The sequence below is a fragment of the Natrix helvetica genome, assembly GCF_964273705.1.
Source record: "Natrix helvetica genome assembly, chromosome: 2".
Taxonomy (NCBI): Eukaryota; Metazoa; Chordata; class Lepidosauria; order Squamata; family Natricidae; genus Natrix; species Natrix helvetica.
This window is the reverse complement of record NC_138552.1, coordinates 256,644,880-256,668,037: the sequence shown is the minus strand read 5'-3', so window position 1 is coordinate 256,668,037 and position 23,158 is coordinate 256,644,880. Positions and strand designations below refer to the sequence as shown.

Below are 23,158 nucleotides of genomic sequence, written 5' to 3'. Positions count from 1 at the left end.
AAATATGTGTTGAGTTACTCACTCTAACAACTCCCTTCCATGGCTTGTTTTGCTCTATCCACCTAACTAGGAGAGCACCTGACAGATAGCTATTTAACCATCAAGGCCTATCAGTGTGAGTGACCTTGACCACTATGCTATGTTTTCAGTTTCTTGAAGAAGTAACAAAAAGGAGTTGATCGTTTATGTTATTCCTGCCAATAACCTACTACTACTGGCTATCAAAAAGCAGGTATTTTCCTAGATATATTTTAAAATGTCTGGAATCAATGGTCCAAGAGCAATATTCCATAAAACCATGAGACTTTATGAGACAACCAGGGTGTTAAATATTTATAAACTCGGCCTATATACCTAGGCCAACCATTATATATACATACCTGGTTATATATGAACCATTATATGGGGAAAATGGTGCGCAGAGGAAAAGTGATATTTTCTTCTCAGCTGGGTACCAAATTGTAGCTATTGACTTATCTGCAGAACTCAGTGGGCCTATTTGCAGCCTGCACAATGCTTTCTCAAAAATTGCTGAAGTCTTGCAACAAGGCCACTACAAAGAGTTGGCTCAAAATGATGGCATTGATTTCAGCAACCCTAATTGTAGTTTAAAATTCAGAGAAAGAATGATGAAGTTCTGCACTTTTTAAGAGCATGCAACATATTTTTCCCATTTATGGAGCAATTACATCCTGTTGTACATTATTATGTTTTGCTTTTATTTCTCTACAGTAAAGGATGTGTATGCTTTTGCATTTTAATTTGCATTTTAATTTATAGCAACCTCCTGTGCCAAAACCTTAAAACATAGATGAGTTTAGAACTTTGCTTCTTAATTGGTGATCTGCAGCTATTCTGCCATTTCTGCATAATCAGAAAATACAAAAAGAAATATTTAAATGCACTGATTTTAAAGTTGTGGGGTAATGTGCAACAGAAGCTCTGAATATTAAAAAAAAATCATATTCATGCCTAAGAAGAAAAACAAAATGAGGTCTGTTCCTTAAATCTGCTATTCTTTGTCACTGCTTTTTAAGAAAACCCATAGTATTTTATTTAAAGCTGACCTTATTTAATCAGACTGGTTGTGAGAAGCTGAAGGCTAATTAGAAGACAAGTTGCTACAGTAATTTCTGGGTCATGAACCAAAAGAAAGAATATTTGGTAGTTCTACCAGAATTCTTTATAGAGAGTAGCTGAGGCTTTCAAAATTAAAAGATAATTCATCCAAATCAGTTGTGGAACACAAGTGAGTATATGATCTATCACAAGGAATGTTTTACTGCTGTTTATTTTCTTTTCACAATTTCTAAATTATATGCCACTTTAAAATCATGCCACTTTTATTAAGAAATAATAGTGTCCATGTGTACACGTAAAAATAGATAACATAGATCAGAGGTGTCCAAACTTGGGAACTTTAAGACTTGTGGCCTTCAACTCCCAGAATTCCCCATGCTTGCTGGGGAATTCTGGGAGTTGAAGTCAACAAGTCTCAAAGTTCCCAAGTTTGGACACCCCGACATAGACAGATGGATGAACAGGCACAGTGGTCAACAATTTTCTATTGGATTGAGGCAGCAATGGAGTAGCTGCACATTTCTGTTTAAGACGTAAGAACCTGAACCAGAACTAAAATTTTGGCAGAAAAAAATTGCAATACATTAGAATTAAACAGAGCAAACATACCTTTTTTGCTAAGATTTATGTCAGGCTTATAGGCTGGAAGAAGAAGGATGAAATGGAATCAAAGAATCCATCTACAATGGTAGTTTGCAAGATGCGATTGGATATTACTATGCCTACAGATATCTTAGCTGGTACTTACAAAAACCTCCATCTACAGTTTATCTTTATTTTTATATTCCTTTTTAAAGATTCTTTAATTATTTTAAAAATGAGAGCCCATCAACCCATGACATACTAGCCTTCCACATCTTTAAGAGTACCAGTGTTGTTTGTCTATAAACAATCTTATGAAATAAGCAATGTAAGTGGCTGCCAATTAGTATATCCCACAGCCAGGAAAAAATGCACAGGTAAGCTAGGATGGTACAGAGCAACCTGACAGGTTACAGGGCATGACAGAACAATCATGAAATGTTTTCGGGTAAACGAGTGCAATGTGACCAAGTCACATCCATCATAGTGGATATTTTTATGAGAGCATCCACAACAAAATTGAAAAATTCAAATATGCTCATCAGCAGGAAAAAAAATATTGACTGTTCCTGGTCAACAATCAAGCACTAGTGTGTGTGTGTACCTTAAAAACAATATAAGTGGTAACCATATAAAATTTGTGCTATTTATGTAGCACCTCATTAGGTAGCACCTAATACATTATTAAAAAATGAAATGAAGTATAGAAAAATAGGACAAATAAAGATTAAAATGTTTTTAAATTTTGTTTTTCCTATTTTTAACAGTAGATACTCATAAGTATTTACTTTCATTTGAATATAGTAGAAATACAGTAGCAATTCATACATCTCACTATAAAGGGAAAGAAAGAACTCTCTCCGGATATTAACAATGGAGCCATTTCTAAAATCTGATTTTGATCTTCATAATTAACTTGGACCAGAAAGGACAGCATAATGCAACTTTAAGAATAACATCTGGGGTCAAGCACAAAATTTGCAGATCCTTCCCAAAGAGCTTTGCAAAATGTAACAGAGGGGAACACAGAATATGGCAAGGTAGAAAAAATACATAAAAAAGAGATCAAGTTGTAACAATTACATTCCTTGGAAGTATGCTATATATGCTTGTTTTGGTGAAGACAGCTCTCAGTTGGTTAATTCTACTGGAAATTTCCATTCAAGATAGAATAAGATAGCAAGAAAATACAGGAATTAAGGAACTGCAGTATTGTAGCAATTTGGAGATGAACTACTTCATCTAAAAACGGAAGGTTTAGAGAAATAACCAGGGGAAAAAACTAGTCAAAGTAGTAGAAGGTAAAAGTAAAGGTTCCCTTCACACATATGTGCTAGAAGTTCCCGACCTTAGGGGGCAGTTCTCATCACCATTTCAACTCGAAGAGCCAGCGCTGTCCGAAGATGTCTCTATAGTCCTGTAGCTGGCATGACTAAACACCGAAGGCACACAGAACCCTGTCACCTTCCCACCAAAGGTGGTTCCTGTTTTTCCACTTGCATTTTTACATGCTTTTGAACTGCTAGGTTGGCAGAAGCTGGAACAAGTAATGGGAGCTCACTATGTTATGCAGTGCTAGGGATTCGAACCATCTAACTGCCGACTTTCTGATCAACAAGCTCAGCGTCTTAGCCACTAAGCCACTGCATCCCTTACAGTAGAAAGCTAGCAAGATCTAAATAGAGACCAAATATTCTGATTATTAATTTAGGTCTTCTTGAGACTCAAACCTAGCTGACTAATTATCTGCCAGAACATGAAAGGAGGAAGAGGAAGTGAAGGCGGTGATAGCAGAAAAGTTTAAAATTTAAGCAGCGTAAGCCTGACTATTGTTTTTCTTCTGCTCACTTCTGAATTGTTAGACCTGCCAAAATAATAACTTTCTCCTTTGCTCCTTTCTGCATGCTGTATAAATTAGAAGATAAATATTACAATTATTTTAAACCTAGTGCATTATCAAATAAAAAACAACCCCTTTAAGAGGGAGCTAGTATTCAAGGAGGTAGAAGCTGCATCTAGTTGTTCAGCTTGGCTGAATTGCAAGAGACAGCTCATAAACCTAAAAGACACATTTTTATAGAAGATGGGTTGGTTTGTTTTATTCACAATTTGATTTTTTTTTAAAGTGAAATATAGCGTCACAGTAAAGCACCTGCTGTTCCTAGCTTCATCATAATGTGTAATGTAGTGGAATTAGCAATAGAAATGCAGTTAATCGCATTTCTCGTTATGAGTGGATAATTTATATAAGGGTGGATATAAATTTCGGTGTTTGCATTTTCTAAGTTGTTTATAAGGTTAATTAAATATGTTCTTTCTCTACTGTCTCCCTCCTGGGGGAGAAAAATAATACTTAGCAGCCCAATTTATTCTAAGAATCTTGTCAAATGCCCTAAGTGGATGCAAAGAAGGTGTGAAGAAAGGAAGATATTAACATTTATAGTACATATCTCAGCTTCAGCCTCCAAAAGTTCACCTGAAAACCTGAACCCCCTATTTACATATTGTATTTCTGAACCTGTCCAGTCTGCCTTTAATATACACTGATTGTCAATCAGATCGGGAGAAAATTGGCTTTTTCTGTGAAGATTTCATGTTTAATGGAACTCCTTTCTCATGGGAGATATATCTGGAATCATCAATCAACCTTTTAAGCAGACCTTAAAAAGTCATCCGTTTTGAATTGTTTTTCACAAAGTGGCTAGGAGGATTTCGTAAAAATCTCTTCCTTCATAAAGCTTATGGTTTGAAATTCCATTAATTGTTAAATATACTATTTATGAGTGTATTTCTAGTCAATAAAACCTTCAAATGGCTAAATCCTGTGTGATATTACAAATTTCCCAGTCTCCACTTTTAAGTGCTAGGCCCCGTGGTGGAATTCAGCCAGTTTTCACCTATTCGGAGGAACCAGTTGTTAACTTTCTAAGCAGTTCGGAGAACCAGTTGTTGGAAGAAATCTCCTTTTGTTTTTTCCCACTTTACAGGGCTAATCCTGTAAGGCAGTGTTTCCCAATCTTGGCGACTTTAAGTCCTGTGGACTTCAACTCCCAGAATTCCCCAGCCAGCTATGCTGGCTGGGGAATTCTGGGAGTTGAAGTCCACAGGACTTAAAGTCGCCAAGGTTGGGAAACACTGCTGTAAGGAAGGCAGGAAGGAAACATTCTGGTGTTGTTTCTAGCCTAATCTTTATTGCCCTGCTTACAGAAACTGCCTCTCTGGTCAGGGATGGGTTGTTGCCAGCATTACTACCAGTTTGGCACACAAAAAATTTTTTGCCTGCTGAAATCCGTGCATGTGCGCATTTGCACCTAAAAAGGTCTGTGTATGTGCACAACATTAGAAAAGGAAAAATAAATAAATTTCTGCCTATGAATATTGTTTTACGCATGTGCAGAACCAAAAATCAAGATGGCACCACCGCCAATAGAACCGGTTTGGAGGGCATGACAGACTGAGTTACTATCTACTCGGCCGAACCTGTCCAAACTGGTAGGAACACACCTCTGTCTCCAGTTAACACTTATTACATTGTAATCGCTAAGCTGAAGCATCCATTGACTTGAGTGATGTTGAGTTGGCCATGCCCACCCAGTCACATGACCACCAGCCACGCCTACCCGGCTGGTCATTAAAGCAGAGAACCGGTTGTTAAATCATATGAATCCCACCATTGGCTAGACCCATTAAGGCAGGTCTTTCCTATTTCTTTCATTGACTGTTAAACAATTGTGGGCTCCTGCTTCTTTTGTCTGATTGTTTTCTAAGCGATATTGCTTCCCTCTTTCCTCAAGGTGATCCATGCATTCCATTACATCATGTTAGACATGCTACATTGAGAATATGGATTAGGTACAAATCCAGATTGTGCTCAAAAACACCTTTGTGGCTCTCTGCACAAGAAGCATTTTAAAGGCAAGAATAATAGGCAAATACAAATGGTTAACTTATTGTGAGATACTAGAATTTTGTCACAATGAATACAAAATAAAATCAAGACAAGAACTGGTAACAAAGGAACAGGGTTGTCAGTGGTTTCCTTATTTACAGTTATTAAACAGATTTAAAGGAGTCAAAAGGGTGTATGATTCTGGTGATCGTAAGACTGAGTTTGGAATGGATTTATTGATTTATTTATTTAGCGCATTTATACATTGTCGCTTCACTATTGAAGTGAATCTTGGCTTACAGATTTAAAAAACCTATAAAATCTAAACAAAAAAACAAAAAAAATTCTAAAGACTACATTAAAAAGACAGAGCCTAAGTCATCAATTATCCCAGGTTGCATATTGCCCTTAGATCCCCATACTAGCTGACACACCGAGGTTTTAACACTCATGCAGAAGGCCAAAAAGTGAAAGTGAAAGTGAAAAAACAAAAAAAACACAAAAAGGTGATGGGGGGGGGGGACAGCCTTACCTTAGGAGGTAGGATGTTCCATAGGGTAGCAGCAGCAGAAAAGAAGGATCCCTTGCTGGACACTGCAGGTCAAACTTCTCTAACTGACAAGATCCATAATATGCCTTTTCTCCATGACCAGATGAGATGGTTCCTCAGGTAACAATGTCATGGGCCCATGCCATGAATTGAACATCATTATGTACAAATTATGAGCATGTAATTCTTAAAATGCATAATTTTTACTGAAATTTGAAATAGAGGAAGAACCAGTTTTAAGAATGTATGATAAGTTGGACTAAATTTGGGGGCTATAATATATAGATGAAAAAATGAGAAAATAAATGGTTGAAAGGACTGAAATTTACACTGTTTTAACCTTTTTTTTTTTATAATAAAATTTTATTGGGTTTTCAACATTTATAGGGAAAAGGGTAAATGGACAGGTCTACAAATTTTGGCAGTTGCAAAATGTGAAAGGCGCCCCTCCCTCCATACCCATAGTATACATTTATATATAATGCATTGGTATATAATTGATTACAATCAGCATATTAGTTCTATTACTAAATTCAATCAGATTAAACATTACAGTATAAAATCCGAGTATAATTCCATTATCACTTTCGGTCAATTTATAATAATATGATTTTCTTGTTTATTTTTGTGATCTGAGTCTTCTTGCTATTGCCCCATCTCCCTCCACTGGCAGAGCTCTGGCCCCTCCCGTGTCCTGCGTGTCCGTTGTAGTGTCTGGTGTTTTCTCTAGGAGTGTTTTATTTTTTTCCATAAAGGCCTGCGCCTCTATGGGTGAATTGATTCTGATTCTTGTCTCCTCCCAGAATATCAGCATACCTTCAGGCATCAACCATCTAAACCACACCCCTTTCTGGTATAATTTATTCGCTAATTGCGAATAATTCTTCCTTTTTTCTCTAATCTTCTTAGGGATCTGCTTCAGAATGGTTATCTCCATATCATGATATGTCAATGCTTGCCCCCTTTGTACACCCAGAATTTCATCTCTTGTGCTTTTTCTAAGAAATTTAATATGAACCTCCCTGGGTACATTGTGTGTTCTAGCATAAGCTGAGTTCACTCTATAAACCAGGTCTATATCCCACCCCATCTGTTGTTTTTCTTTGTGTGTGTAGTCAGCCAGGATGTTTGTCATGATGTCCCTTATGTTTTCCCCATCTTCTTCTATAACATTTTGAAATCTAAGATAATAGGACATTCTCTCAAATTCTAATTTCATCTGTTGGATGTCAAGATCTTTGTTCCCTTTCTGCACAGCTTCTACCACCCCCTTCACCTCCTCCACCCCCCCTTCCACAAGATTCAGTCTTTGTGAGTTCTTATATATTTGGGCTTGATTTTCTTTAATTTCATCTTTCATTTCCCTTAGCTGTTTCTTGATTTCCTCCTGGCCCTGTAAAATTTGTTGAAGCATTTGTTGAAAGTCCATCTCAGTAGTCTTGGGTTGCATCAGTTCTGTTATCTTTGACTGTGTGGCTGGACTGGATGTTGCAGATGTTGGAGCAGACGTGGCAAAGCCAGGTTTTCCAGGAGGCGGTCTTTTGGATGCCATCCTTTATAACGTTAGAAGTTCAGTCCATATATAAGATAAACAGTTAGAAAAGAAGGGTAGCCAGGTGAGTTGGGAGCAGAAGAACCAGGCAGAAGAGAATCTCTCTAATAAGTCTGGCAATAGATAAAAAGTTTCCCCTAGAAAGTTCAAAAAATACCAATCCACAAGAGTTTCCTCTGGGAGACACGGAGACAAAGACCGGAAGCCTGAATTTTAAAGGTGGAGTCAGGTTTCACAGTTCATAAAGACAACGGAAGTGTGCCATCTTGCCCTGCCAGTTTTGGGCACAGAGGCATAACAAAGTTTTTTTAAAAAAGTTCCAAAAGTCCTCAAATCACAGTAATATATAAAATTAAATTGAAGAGAAAATCATCTCAACCTGGGTGAGGCTTCATTCATTGGTTCTCCCCCCTCCTCCTCCCCCGGGGGCTGAGAGCAAAATTGTTCCTCGCCGCTTGTCCAAGGGGGGGGGAAACCCCCTCCCTCCAGCCGCGCCTCCAACTTGCTCCGAAAGTTGTTTTAAAGAAAGCTGAATAATCCTTCGTGCAGAATAGGGAGTGAAGAGAGAAGCAACCTCACCGCACCACAGCTGCGTCCTTCTATTGTTGCATTCTCCAGTCGGCTTTAGCGAGGCGTGAGGCGCAGAAACGCGAAGCGCCCTCCGATCTTGCTCCCCGGTGCCTTGGGCGCGCGAGAGACCTCCCGCCGGCCACCGCCGCTGCAGGAGTCCTCCGCGATGCCGCCCCTCCGGCAGGACCCCTCTGCGGGGTGTCCTGTGCCCCCCAAGGAGTGGGGAAGCCCACCGGGGAGCCGGAGCGGGCAAAGAGCTGCCCGCCGCCGCCGCCGCCGGAACCGGAACTCCTCACTGTTTTAATCTTAAAAAGAACTTTTTTTTTACAAAAAAAAGGATATATTACTCATATATATCTATACCGTATAGACTAGACTCACCCCAAACAGCAAGATGGGTGGTAAAAAATTTAATAATAAATAAAATGCCACCAGAGAAACTGTCTGGGATATATAAAGTCATTTCAAGTACATATTGGAAATGTTTAAAATGTTGATGATTGATCTGGAGCCTGTTCAATGGAAGTACAAAAAAATCTGGGTTTTACTTTATGTAGATACATACATACATACATTACATAACATACATACATACATACATACATACATACATACATACATACATACATATCCATCATGTTATATCTTTTCAAGGTAAGTACATTATGCAGAGCATGAAAAGGAGCAAAAAATAGTAATCCAAATAAATTAACGGCATAAAATTCAAGGGAAAAAAACTCATATGTGATGAAAAGTAGAAAGTTGTAGATTAGTTTTATGTTTAATTAGGTCTTTATTATTTAATCTTATTTCTATTAGCTTATATATATAAAACTTTTGTGAAGATGTCAGCCTTGAAAATCATGATTACATTTTTTGGAAGATATATATATATATATGATATGATAAACATAGCCAACCTGTGTTACCCAACCAACCATGATTAAATAAACATGTTTATTGCTGTGATATTGCACATTCTTGAAAGTTGTTACTTATGATATTAATGGCAATATGAACAAGCAAAATTACATGGACAGCAGAATGACTTACATTACTTTTGTGTCCAAGCAATCATGTCAATACAAGTGATGAAGATATAAACAAACTCCTGAAAATTGAGAAGAAAGTTTTTAAGCACATCTGTTTCTTGCTGATGATTGATCACAAGTACAGTACTATATCTGAAAGGAAAACTAGGTTAACATTAACCTTTAAATTGAGAATATTATGTCTCCTTTTTGGAGAACGGTTTGGTGCTAAAAGAAAATCTCTTAGAGATATGATTTTAAAAGCAATAGTGTGGTTTAATGGACTCCAGTTTACAGCTTTTAAATTCTTGAAGCTTATCAAATCTATGAATTATTTGTTTTCATACATACAGTATTTGCCCTATTAACATTTTCAGTCATTTTATTTCCATTTCCTTGACAGAGAGATCTCTCAAAATGATGCACTGGAAACTATAGAATCAGATGTTTTCTCTGACCTACCCAAGCTTTATGAAATGTAAGTAATAAATGGAATTAAAAATAGAAAATCTCATAAATTGTAATCAACTAATTGATGAATATTTAACAAAAGAAAAGGGGGCAAAAGTCTATTTCTATCTCACCATCGGTAACTATCATGACCTCTTTTCCTTGCAGCATAAAAAAATGTACTATCGTTTTTATTTTAAAAAATAGAAATTAGCCCTTGGCTGCCATTTCTTTACTTCTAGACTGAGTAAAATCACTATAAGGCATAATCCACCATACATTCTCATGGAGAGTATTATGAAGATGTGGTACCATATCATGAAAAGGTTACCCCTTTTTTCCTGCTTGCCTAATATTGAAAAGGGTGGCACTTAAGAGAAGCTTCAAATAATAATCTAAGACAATAAACAGTTTCAAAAAGGAAATATTAAAGCACTGACTTATTCAATGAGTTGTAAGGAATGATGATTTGGAGTAAAGAAAGGAATTGCCAGATGGATCATAATCCTTGGTAAGTTTTCAAGATAAACTCTGGCCAAAATCAAATTCAAAAAATCAATTTATGATTAACTTATGTTAAAAGTTAGTCCTTTGTTAAGAACAGATCAATAGAAATATACTGCGATAACAGTTGATTTACAATAAGCTTGTACTTGGGCTACAATTATCATATGTTGGTGTACACACTGATTACATTGTCATCAGAAAAGTATTTTCTGTAGGGTAATGGTCCTCGGGAGATGGTGGTGACTTCCCTAGTGTGCCTTTCTGTAAACAAATTACTTGATGTCAAGGTTATAGTGAAATTTTATATTTAACAAGCTACATACAACTTGGTAGGTAAATATTGCTTACTCATTCTGTTCACTCTCAAAGAGCAAGACTTGAGTCTTTACAATACACATTCGTATGGACATTTTTCTATTTTCCCTACAGAAGGATTGAAAAAGCAAACAACCTCGTATATATTGATAGACATGCATTCCAGAAACTTCCCAGTCTCAGATATTTGTAAGTCTATGATTTATGTAACTGTTTCCAATCAAGTTATTTTTACATACAGTATTCTTTTTATTTTGATTTCTCTACACAATAACCATCCATGTAAATTTCTTTCATGTAATTAACACAACTGCTTCTGTTGTGAAAACTGTTCATATTCCAGTTCAAAAATGAAAGCTTTAATGATGATAATATTATTTTATTTCAGGTTCTGCAGCTCATGCATTTACTGTTATATTTTTAGTGCTTGTCGAATGTTAAGAGTGGGGATAAAATGGAATCGTTCCTTGATCAGTGTGGCAGCTTCTTCCTTCTCCCATTTCCATATATGAAACATATTCTGAGCTTCTAAAGCCTTTGGGGGAAAAGTAAAGTGTATAATTCTAAGAACTGCAAGTCACTATCAGAAATATATTTCTAACTTGGTTGTGTTTAAGGAGCAAAGAGCAATTCTGCTCTTCCCTTTGCTGCATAATGATCCACATAATGGTTCAGAAGAGCATCCTGGTTCTGAGAGGGTTTGTTTTTCATGTACTCCATTGACTTAATTGAAGCCATAGTGCTCTTCTGCCTAGGATAGATATTTGCAGTAAAGGGATAGTCAACAGGAAAAAGTCTACTAGCCCCTCCCTTTACTATTTTCTTACCACTCTGTGGTTACAGTCAGATGTTGGAATATGAATTAGCACTTTCCATGTGCATCAAAGAATCATTCATGCAGCACTGCCTACAATAGATGCTCTCTTTTTCCCAAGTAGCTCATATATTCTTTGAATATATGTGTATTATATTAAACTTAGAAACAGGCAAATATGATAGAAAACAAAGGCTTCACATCCTCATGGTTGAAGAAACAAGCTTAAGGATATAATGGCCTTTTTGTTGTTATTGTTTCACTTTTCACAACCAAAGGCCTTTTTTTTTTAACCGCTACCTTAATTTATGATGGAGATACAAGAAGTCAGGCTCAGTTTGATTTGGGGAAGTGTGACCCATTCGATACTATGCTGCCATTTCTTATTTGAATGCCTAAAAACTGTGGTCTACACCTGAGGCGAATTCTACAATTTGTATTGTTGTTGTTGTTTTAATTATTTTTGGCACTGCAATGTATTTACAAATGCTATGCCAGACCAGTTCCTTCCCAGTTTTATTTCACACTGATCAGTTGATGAGATATAATGGAAAGGCAAAAGAATCTCAGCATTTCATCACAGCATTACACACTCCACTGAGAAAACTTGAGTGGCTTTTTAAAAACTTAATGAATAAAGAAAAGGGATGGAGCGGCAGATACCAGTATACATTTAATTTTCCATTTCTTTCAGTCACATTATTTATTATGCACTATGCCATATCTTCAGACTTTTATATTAGGAGGAAAGGTGCCAAAAAGGGGGATTTTTTGCTTATTGTTTCTTGCAGACTCATACAATAGCCTTCTCTTATAGGTTGCAATACGTCCTTGACTTATGACCACAGTTGGGATTGGAATTTCAGTTGCTCAGTGATATGGTCATTAAGCCAGATCTGATTTTAAGCAAATCTCACGGTCATTAAGTGACTCACGCTGTCATAAGCAAATCTAGCTTCCCTTACCAGCTTTGCTTTTCGGAATCTCGTAATCATATGACCACAAGGCACTGCAACTGTCAAAAATGTAAGTCGACTGCATAGTGAACACATGACTGTGGGTGTAGTGAATCTTAATTTCGAAGTCAGCTCATAAGTCATTTTTGCCCATACCATTGTAAACTCTGAATCCTTATTAACAAAATGGTCGTGATAATAACATCTTACCTTCTTGGTACTGATAACTCATAACCGGCTTAATATTCAGGTAGTCCTCAACTTACCACAGTTCATTTAGTGAACGTTCAAAGTTATAACAGCACTAAAAAAAGGTGAGTTACCGTATTTTTCGGAGTATAAGACGCACCTTTTTCCCTCAAAAAAGAAGCTGAAAATCTGGGTGCATCTTACACACTGAATACAGCATTTTTGGCCTCCTGAAATCCTGCACTCTTTGGAAAAATTGCCGTGCATAGCCTTTAGGAGGCTTCCAGAGTGCTCCTGGGGGCTGGGGAGGGCAAAACTGAGCAAAAAACAGGCCATTTTTTGCCCCATCCAGCCCCCTGGAGCACTCCATAAGCCTCCTAAAGGCTATGCATACCCTTTTTTTTTTTGACAAAAAAATGGGCCCGTTTTCGTGAAAAATGGGCCTTTTTTGCTCGTTTCCCCCCCTCCCCCAGCCCCCAGGAGCACTCTACAAGCCTCCTAGTGGCTATGCATGCCCCATTTTTGACCAAAAGATAGGCCCGTTTTAATGAAAAATGGGCCTATCTTTTTGGGAGGCCTGCAGAGTGCAAAAACTTTTTTTTTAATTTGCCTCTTCAAAATTTTGGTGTGTCTTATACTCTGAAAAATACACTCTGAAAAATACGGTATATTTATTAGAGTTGATTGGTTTGAAACTAAAGCAGCATATAAGCCTGAACAAGCAAGCAAACAAATATATAAATACAATCAGCCTATGTCAAATTATGTTTTTCACACTTATGACCTTTGCAACATCTGCAGGGTCATGTGAAATTCAAACGCTTGGCAACTGGCTCCTATTTAGGACAGTTGGAGTGTCCCCAGGGTCAAGCGATCAACTTTTGTGACCTTCTGACAAGCAAATTCAATGGGAAAGCCAGATTCACTTAGCAGTCGTGTTACTAAATTAATAACTGCATTGACTCACTTAACAACTGTAGTGAGAAAGGTTGTAAAATGGGGCAAAAATTCACTTAGCAATTGACTCACTTAAGCAAGACAATGTTGGGTTGAATTGTGGTTGTAAGTCAAGAACTATCTGTACTGAGTCATACACAATTAGGAAATTATGTTTAGCTTGCCAGATGGCATGATTTCTGGGCATAATATTACTGACATCTCTCATTTAGAAAAAAAAAAGTCCTGCATTTTTATATACAGGTCTGAACTACAGGGGTAACTTCTGAGTAAGCATAGACAGAATTTAGCTTCATGTCACCTTTTATTTCTATTAACATAGGTTTCAATTGGAAAAAAAATTGCAATTACTTGGTGTCCTTCTCCCACATGTTAATTTTTAAACTCTCTAATTAACTTTAAAATCTTAATCAGGCATCCATATAGATTAATAAAGCAGTTCAAACTAAAATGCTGGTCAATAACTGTTTTATGCATTCGTTGTTGAGTTATAAAAGAGACTGAACGTGATTAGGGCCCAATTATGTTTGTTAAATTAAGTTTATTTCATTCATTCTTTCTGCATCTCTCACCCTTTTTTTTAAAAAAAAAGTGTGCCCTTGACTTGCTGCCAAAGATTTTTCATACAGAGCATAAAATTGTTAATTGCTTCTTTCCAGCAGGCCCAATGGACAATCTGTTTCCAAAATGGTAACTTGTTGCCTTTTTTCAATGCTGTAGATATAAACCTCATTAAAAGGAAAGGGTAAGGGAAACCATTATCTGTATGATAGTGTTTTGGATTCTTAAATTGCACCATTGGGTGCTTTTATTTCCACAGTTGCTTTACATTTATAATCTGGATTCTAGAATGCTGTGTCATTTCAAAGTATAGGAAAGAAATCCATCATAAATTCCTTTGTCAGGTTCAATGGCAGAAGACACCAACATGGAACCTTCCAGAACAGATGAAAATACAATGCGTTGAGTTGGCTTGCTTAGGTCTCAATGTGTCTTTCACTAGAATGGACATTTAAGAAAGCTGCATGAAGAAAAGCATATCTTGGATAGCTTTAAAACGTGTGTGTAGAAAAAGTATAATGGAGTAAAGTGGGGTACAAAAGTATGTTTATTATGAAAAGATTAGGAAAATTTATACAACAATTCAAGAGATTATTTTAAAATATTTGCAGGACATATTTTTACAGAGCCGTACTTGAAAATGTCCCATTGGAAAATAGACTGTTTAGAAACAAATAGGAAAATGTCACATTGGAAACAAATAGATTTGTTTGTCTGTTTTGCTTGCTTGCTTGCTTGTTCAGGCTTATATGCTGCTTTAATCACAAAACAACCAACTCTAATGACCATAATCCCATTCGTACATTTTTACTCTTGACAGATTTGATGGTTCATGTCCTAACCTACATATACCTGTAGTTCAAATTTGAAAGGGAATGGGACTTCCTGGCACTGAAATCCATGTTGAATTTGCTATATAAGTGTACGTCCTTAGGGGCTGAAAAGGTGGCAAGGTCCTAGCAAGAAGCACTGGCAAGAGTTCAAGCTTGACAATTCATACTGCAGTAAAAGCGTTCTCTTTCACTCCACTTCAGAATTTAAAAATATACCCTTGTTGCAACATGGCCATATTTCACGGTGTTGTACAAACCTACCGTTACCTCTCTAAAACATGTAAGCGAGAGAACCATATTCCTGAAGAAAATCTATGTGATTGCCAAGAATTTTATTTTGAATTGTTTACTTTACAAATAAATATAATCTAGTCACTTTCCTAAAACACTACAGGGAGTCCTCGATTTATGACCACAATTGAGCCAAAAATTGATGTTGCTAAGTGAGAAATGTGTTAAGTGAGTTTTGCCCCCTTTTACAATTTTTCTTGACTCACTTGTTAAGTGAATCGCTGCAGTTGTTAAATGAGTAACATCGTTGTGCAGTGAATCTGGCGTCCTCGTTGACTTTGCTCGTCATAAGGCGATAAAAGGGAATCACGTGAACCAGGGACACTGCAACCGTCATAAATATGAACCAGCTGCCATGCATCCGAATTTTGATCATGTGACCATGGGGATGCGCAATGGTCATAAGTGTGAAAAATGGTCATTCGTCACTTTTTTCAGTGCCATTGTAACTTTGAACAGTCAGTAAATGAACTGTTGTAAGTTGAGGACTATCTGTAGTCTTTCAGTCCACAGACCAGTGGTGGGTTGCAGGTGGTACGCCCTGGTACAGGCGTACCGGAGCCTGCCCGGAGCACCAGGTACTGTTCCAGTACGGTGCTCCAGAGGGCCCACCAGAGCTCCTGAGCTCCTTACCTGTCCTTTAAAGCCTTTGGCGCTTCCATTCATGCCCTTGGTGCATACGGCGCCAGTGCAATGCTCCGCCGAGCAGCTGGAGGGTCGCGGAGACTTGCGGAAGCTTTGCAGGCAAGTATGACGCATGCATGCACACCACGCTTGTCCATGTGCATGACGCCGGGCCCGTTCCGGTTGGAACGGGATCCGGAATTCACCACTGCCACAGATCTAATAACTGCATATGAAATAGGAAGAGCTGAAAACCCTAAAAGACACACAAGCAATTTCACCATTGGATAGATACTCTCAGGAAGTCTCTGGCCACATTCTGGCCTACTGACTAAGTATGACGCATGCATGCACACCACGCGCATCCATGTGCATGATGCCGGGCCCGTTCCAGTTGGAACGGGATCCGGAACTCACCACTGCCACAGATCTAATAACTGCATATGAAATAGGAAGAGCTGAAAACCCTAAAAGACACACAAGCAATTTCACCATTGGATAGATACTCTCAGGAAGTCTCTGGCCACATTCTGGCCTACTGACTAAGTCAAGAACAGATTTGCCACCCCTCCTTCTGAGATGCAAAGAGCAGGATGTCATCAGTATTCACGGGCTCCTGGCTGTGGTGCTTAAAAGCCTTTCTTTGGCTGCTGTTTGGCTCTCAAGCAAATGCTGTGAAGATATGAAATAAGTCAGATAATAAACCGGTATTAGACTATGAATGGCAAGAATGATGGAAAGAGTGCAGAACATTATGATACTGATTTGAAGGTTGGCTTTGGAATGGAGCCAGTTGTTCCTTATGTTGGATATACTGCCACATACTCATTAGCCCCTCTGTGACACAAGTTCTTTGTTGCTTCTTTTCATATTTCAGAATCCCTTCAGAATTGTCATAAGTGAGGAAAAAACAAAACATGCTTTTCCCATTTTAGTGCTGCTGAGCTGAGAAGCAGCATATCTGTATAAAGTGGTTTACTCGAATCAGAAATAATGTCAGTGACAAAATCACAAGATCATCCTGGGACAGACTTCTCCAATCTAGTACTCTCTGGTTCTGTGGGATTATAAATTCCATTGTTTTAAACTATTTTTCCTCTCCTCCAAATATATTGAATTAACAGTGAATATTCTGGCTTGCAGTTACACAACTGGAGGGCATCCATGGTGAGAAGGCATTTCTCACGAGCCTTTTCTTCTTCCCTTAGCTAATTATGACTATATATTTTCTCTTCTTTTAGGTTAATATCAAACACTGCCATCAGATTTTTGCCTGTGGTTAACCAAGTACATGCTCTGCACAAAGTTGTGTTGTAAGTTTTTTCTGGATATTTTTCCAGTTTTACTTTTAGGAACATATATTGTGTGTGTGTGTGTGTGTGTGAGAGAGAGAGAGAGAGAGAGAGAGAGAGAGAGAGAGAGAGAGAGAGAGAGAGAGAGAGAGAGAGAGAGAGAGAGAGAGAGACAGAGACAGAGACAGAGACAGAGACAGAGACAGAGACAGAGAGACAAGCAAAGAAAAATAGATGTTTAAGGAGATTCTTAGTCATCCAGGCCATAGTTGTCCCAAAGGTGCTTTTTCAAGAGGCAACTGGGCTTTCTGGTTTTTCTTTGAAGATGTTTCACTGGAAACATCACTGGAAGTTTTCAATAAGAGACTGGACTGCTATCTGTCAGAAACGGTGTAGGGCAGCGATGGCGAACCTTTTTTGGCTTGCGTGCCATAAGTGGGGGGGAGCACAGGGGGGTCGTGTGCAGGCATGCTGCACCCATAATGCAATGCATGATCCCCCCAGTGCGCATGCGCACACTACAGGCGCAACCATTTTTGCATGCTTTCTTCACTCTCCCCAGGCTCCAGACGCTTTATAGGAGCCTGGGGAGGGCGAAACAGCCCTCCCCCCCGGAGGCCCTCCAGAGGCTTCAGCGACTTTCAGGAGGCTTCCCTGAAGCCTCCGAAGCAGTCAAAACAACCCTCCGAGCAAACCAGAAGTCACTTCCAGTTTGCTCGGAGGGTCGTTTTAAGCGCTCCGAAGGCTTCGGGGACCTTCAAGAGGCTTCCCTGAAGCCTTCGGAGCGCTCAAAACAACCCTCCCAACAAACCAGAAGTCACTTCCGGTTTTCTCGGAGGGTCGTTTTAAGCGCTCCGAAGGCTTCAGGGACCTTCAAGAGGCTTCCCTGAAGCCTCCGGAGCAATCAAAACGACCCTCCAAGCAAACCAGAAGTCCATTCCTGAACTTCCGATTTGCCTATAGGGCCAGGTTTTTGTGCTCAGGAGGCTTCTGGGAAGCTCATGAAGCCTCCAGAGGGCCTCCAGGGAGGTGGGGGTGGCTCTTTTCACCCTCCCCAGGCTCCTCTAAAGCCTCTGGAGCCTGGGGAGGGCGAAAAATGGCTTTTAAAAAGGGTGAATTCAGCTGGCCAGTGCGCGCATGCGTGCTGGCCAGCTGACAGGGCAGCGCCTCACGTACCCTGACAAATGGCTCCGCGTGCCACCTGTGGCATGCGTGCCATAGGTTCGCCATCACTAGTGTAGGGTCTCCCGCTTTGGGGGTGGGGTTGGACTAGATGACCTACAAGGTAAGAAATTGTGGGGAATGGAAAGATTTATAATTTCTGGGAGGCCTGTTTTTCCCCCTCCCTGAGCCTCCGCACAGGTCCTGCACTTACTTTGCATCCAAAATTGGCCATGTGGAGACTCCTGAGAGGGGAGGGGTGGGAGGGGAGGAGTGGGAATGGTGGGAGGGGCCAACGAGGGGTGGGATTTGGAGGTTCTCCGAACCAGCCATAACATTAGCTATAAGTTCTCCCGAACCCAGGAAAACCTGTAGCAGCCCACCTCTGCCTACATGCCCTTCCCCAGATCTGCTTCTGACAGTTCCTAGCCTCTTCAGAACAAGCACTGGGACAAGATAAAAAGCTACAGAGGGAAGGAGCAATTCATTCTCCTTATATCTATTGTAACAGTAAACACACACCACTGGAATTCATTCGTAAAATACTTCTGAAGACAACAAAGCCATTTTGTGCATGGAAACCACATAACACTGGCATTTACACAAGAATAGGTTTCCAGAAGAAAATAGGATTTACCTTCAAACTCTCTCTTTAAAATCAGACTTTGACCTTTCCTTGTTAATTTCAAATTCTGTTATGCTGATAGTGATTTGCAGCAGAGAGAGCATTATGTGAGGTGATTGTTGGTTGGAGGTTCAGCCACCATAAAAAAGACCTTTGGTACATACCAGAACTTGGTCCTCGATAAAATATTATTAGTTGTTATGTAAAGTACTTATTATATATGTGCGTGCTTATATGATTGCAATTAGGCTCTCACTTCATTTTTACTTTGGTATCTACTACTATAAAATCTTACCTTTCCCCTCCCCCCCCAAAAAAAAAACTTCCAAAGTTTAAAGAATAAGAAAAAGTGAGGTGCTTCTTGTATTTCAACAACACTGTGTGAAAATCCACTTCCCTTGTCTTCTCTTTTAATCTCAGAGATATTCAAGACAACATAAATATTCGCAAAATTGAAAGAAATTCTTTTCTGGGCCTAAGTTCTGATCGTGTTGATATGTAAGTTAGCATCTGATTTTATACAGATACATGTTATTTATTTTTTGCCTATTTGCATGTCTGTCAATCTTTCATTATCTCAGAAGTTTTAAAATTGAGATGTATGAACCGTTATTCAAATGTATTATACTAAAATAGTGCTGTCTTGAAAGAAAAAGGAAACAAGAAAATGCAAATTTTCTTGACAAATAAGGACAGGTTGGCACCTGAGCAATAAAAATCACCTTGGTTTCTATTGTTGCTGATTTATCCAGCTCAATCTCTTTTCTCACAGCATTTCCAGTTTCTGCTTACAGCATGTCTTATATAATGCTCCCTTTTCCATGTCGTCATTTTCTCAAGTTTATACTGCTTAACCTACATGTTTTTTTAAAAAAAAAATGCAGATGCTATAGTGGGCTTTGGATTTACTACAGCTTTCCAACTGATTAAATTTCATGGATGTGAAAACAGGCTTCAGTGCTGACAGAATTGAATTGCTTTACTCCTTTTTGCATTCAGCCCCCCCCCTTTCTCAATATGAAGCACATTTTAAAAATTAATGATGCTTCCATTCCTTCCCCCTTTCACATGGCAAGACACTCTACATCATTCAAGTGCCACTCAAAGTCAGCAGGATGGCTTCTTATTTCCTGTCAGCTCCCAACATTCCCTTCCTTCATTAAATGATGGGGAGAGCAGCTGATTATTTGATACACTCGTGCATAATGTTAATATATCATTACTGGTACTTCACAGGACATTGTCATGCTGCCTTCTTGGAACCTTTTGCATTGTGCAGGAGCAATTGAGTCTTTTAGTAAATCAGCATGCAGCCTTGACACTTCTGTCTATTGAGCATAACTGGGGTGGGGGGAGAGAGAGATGATGGATGGATGGATGGATGGATGGATGGATGGATGGGTGGGTGGGTGGGTGGGTGGGTGGGTGGGTGGGTGGATGGATGGATGGATAGATAGATAGATAGATAGATAGATAGATAGATAGATAGATAGATAGATAGATAGATAGATAGATATAGATATGGCAAAGCAAATGCCTGCTTTCTCTCATTATAATCATGAGAACTGCCAACATTTGCTTGTGCCACTTCCAGAAGCTTCATTCAGAGATGCTTTCTGACCAAAGACAAGTTAAGTAGAATTCAATCTGGGCGGTTTGGGCACTCTTTTCCAACATGTTACATGTTGCTATCTCTGTTTTATATCCACTTGCATAAAACAGTGGGTGGGGGGAGGATTCCTTATGTCTGTTCTCTAAGCTGCTAAAATAATGGATTCTTTTGAGTTGGTCAGGATGACCTTCTGCAAGATCCTATCCAATTCTGTAATACTGAACTCTAAGATTCTGGTAAGGTATTGCTGTGAGCAGTGGCTCTTAAATCCAGGCAAAAGGCAGCTGATTGCAGGCAAAATTCAAGTGTGTGGTCTAATAAGGTGCACATGATGAGCAGTGATAAATCTTCCATTTTCCTTACTGAAAAGAAGGAAGATTAAGAAAGGCCCATGTGTGTAGTAAGAAGTTAATTTGCATTGCAACTGGTTCTAAAAGCAAGCCTTAACAATTTACCTGGCTCACTGCAAGAAACCCTATCACACTGTAGATTTCTGGAAATCTTGTAAGAGGCATGACTCAAGTGTTAATGCTGGAACTCAGCTTCCATCTTAATTGGTTCCTTCATGTATTTATTCATTTTATATACTGTCTTTCTTTGAACACTCAGTAGATTTAACAATATAGAAACACAAAATGGAAATAATGTAATCATAAGGCAATTAAAACAGCAAGTGCTAAAATCATTTACATTTGATGGGCTGTGCTAAAGAGATATATATTTTATTGCCCTTTAAAAGGGGGAAAATGTGCTTCAAATGCAATTCCTGAATTCCATCACAAGCAGCATCCCAGGCAAAGGTCTTCTCCCACATGCTCACAATATCTTCCTGGGCACTATCCAGCTCTCCTGCCCTACCTAAATATTTTTAAAGTTATTTTAATTAAACAAAATTAAAGTCATTCCATAACAGTCTTAGAAAATAAAAATAATGGATGGCTGCAGCTGAGCGTAAGCAAGACCTCCTTCTCAGGAAACAACATAAAAAAATCTAAGTGAAACATAAAGCAATAAAGAGATCCTTGGAACTAGAGGGAATAGTTCATCTTATTTTAGAACCTCTTCTTTGAAGATCCCAGACAGCCATCAATATGATCTTAAAATTTCATACTTGCCTACCAACATTAGAAAGGCAGTATAGTGCAATCTAAAGCCATGTTCATATTTTTAGCTATCATACTGCAGACTAAATGAGCATCTTCTGTATTCTTTCATTCATATTATTTTATAAAGATGTTACACAAGAAGGCCCAGAAGAAAAACCTGCAGCAGGTCCTCTTTCCCTGATCTCTAACCTAATGAAGAGTTGCCAATGAGCATTATTCTAGCCTTCCAAGAGCCTCCTGTCAGGAAGTAATTATCTGTTGGATAACTTCTCAATCTGAATTTTCCCTCAAAAACAGGAGTTTGTTGTTTGGAGGTCCACCTCATAATTAGGTCTTCTCTCCAGTGCCACAAGAGCTTATGTCAGGGCACCTGACAGTGAAGCCCTTTCTCTCTGGCTTGTCACCTCCAAAGGCATTATGGAAGGTTTTTTGGTAAGCTGTGATAGGTTCTGACATGTATTGAAGATGTGACACCAAAGGGTGCGTGCCTTTCACTGTCAAAAGGGTAATCTCCCCTACCAAGAACATAATTGATTTCCACATCAACCTTCACACACCCTCTCGGACCTTAGATAAGTGTATCGCTTGAATGGGCAGGTTTCGCTCTGGATTAGAGACCAAGTGTGAAGGATTTCTGACAGTTTAATTAAATGACTCATTGTTAACCCATCACTCAGGCCTGCCACTTTGGGTTAAGAGTGAATGAGCCTTAGCAAGTCACAATAAGAGCAGAAAAGAAAGCAAATTATGCGGGAGGAATGATAAATATAGCTGACTGTAGATTGTTTGGGTCTAAGCAAGGACCAAAGAGAGAGGGAAAGGTATATTAACTTCATTATATCCCGAGGAACAAATTCTCAGCATGCTTTCAGATTCCCTGGGCAGACTCCTCGGGTTTTACTATCATTCAATCATTTTGCTAGCACATTCCATATTCAAAGAAATAGTATATCCTAGCATATTAAATGCTTGCATAGAGGAGTGGTTACAGAAGGAGGACTGAGATTGTAGAATGGTACGTTCAGACAACCAAGAGCTAGCTTGAATAGCAAGGACTGAGTAGAGGGCTCACTAAACTAGTTTAGTTTTAATTATCCCTTATTGGGGATGATGTAATTGAAATATAAAGATAATATATCCCTAGTCCAATATGTTTACAATCTAAAATTTGCCCCAGGAAAGGGAGACAAAAGCAGGGGTAAACAGGTGAATAATGCATGCCCATTCATTTATGCCTATTCATACTGTATCTGTAATACATACTATAGTGCTATCTTCATATTCTACTATAAGGAAGTGTGAGTAGGTATAAATTATTTAAACATACATTCTGCCTCTATTTATCCCTGCTTCCATTTCTTTCTCCCATCTCTGACAATGTGAGGACAACTCTGGCAAGCAACTAACCTTTTTGTATTATGTAATACACTGTTAGTGGATGGTGATGACTGTCCCAAACAAAACACAGACATTTGATACTTGGAAAAATGGTAAGATTTGACTAATCAAATTTTACTGTAGGATAAATCTGAAAGTTTTAAGTTAGTATTCTTACTGGTAAATTGCAAGTTAATTAATAAATTAATTGTTAGATCGGGTAAAGGAAAGTCA

The 23,158-nt window shown here is 38.7% G+C and overlaps 1 protein-coding gene across 2 annotated transcripts in view; it reads left to right on the top strand.

Annotated features, from left to right (window-relative positions):
• FSHR (follicle stimulating hormone receptor) overlaps window positions 1-23,158 on the top strand; it is a 95,243-nt gene that overhangs the window by 50,362 nt on the left and 21,723 nt on the right. Inside the window, exons 3-6 of one of the 2 annotated variants that reach the window (XM_081943390.1) lie at window positions 9,658-9,732; window positions 10,641-10,715; window positions 16,993-17,064; window positions 19,250-19,327. In XM_081943390.1, the coding sequence (XP_081799516.1) occupies window positions 9,658-9,732; window positions 10,641-10,715; window positions 16,993-17,064; window positions 19,250-19,327 (300 nt within the window). The remainder of the gene's footprint in view (window positions 1-9,657; window positions 9,733-10,640; window positions 10,716-16,992; window positions 17,065-19,249; window positions 19,328-23,158) is intronic. The other variant, XM_081943391.1, reaches the window with a different exon arrangement.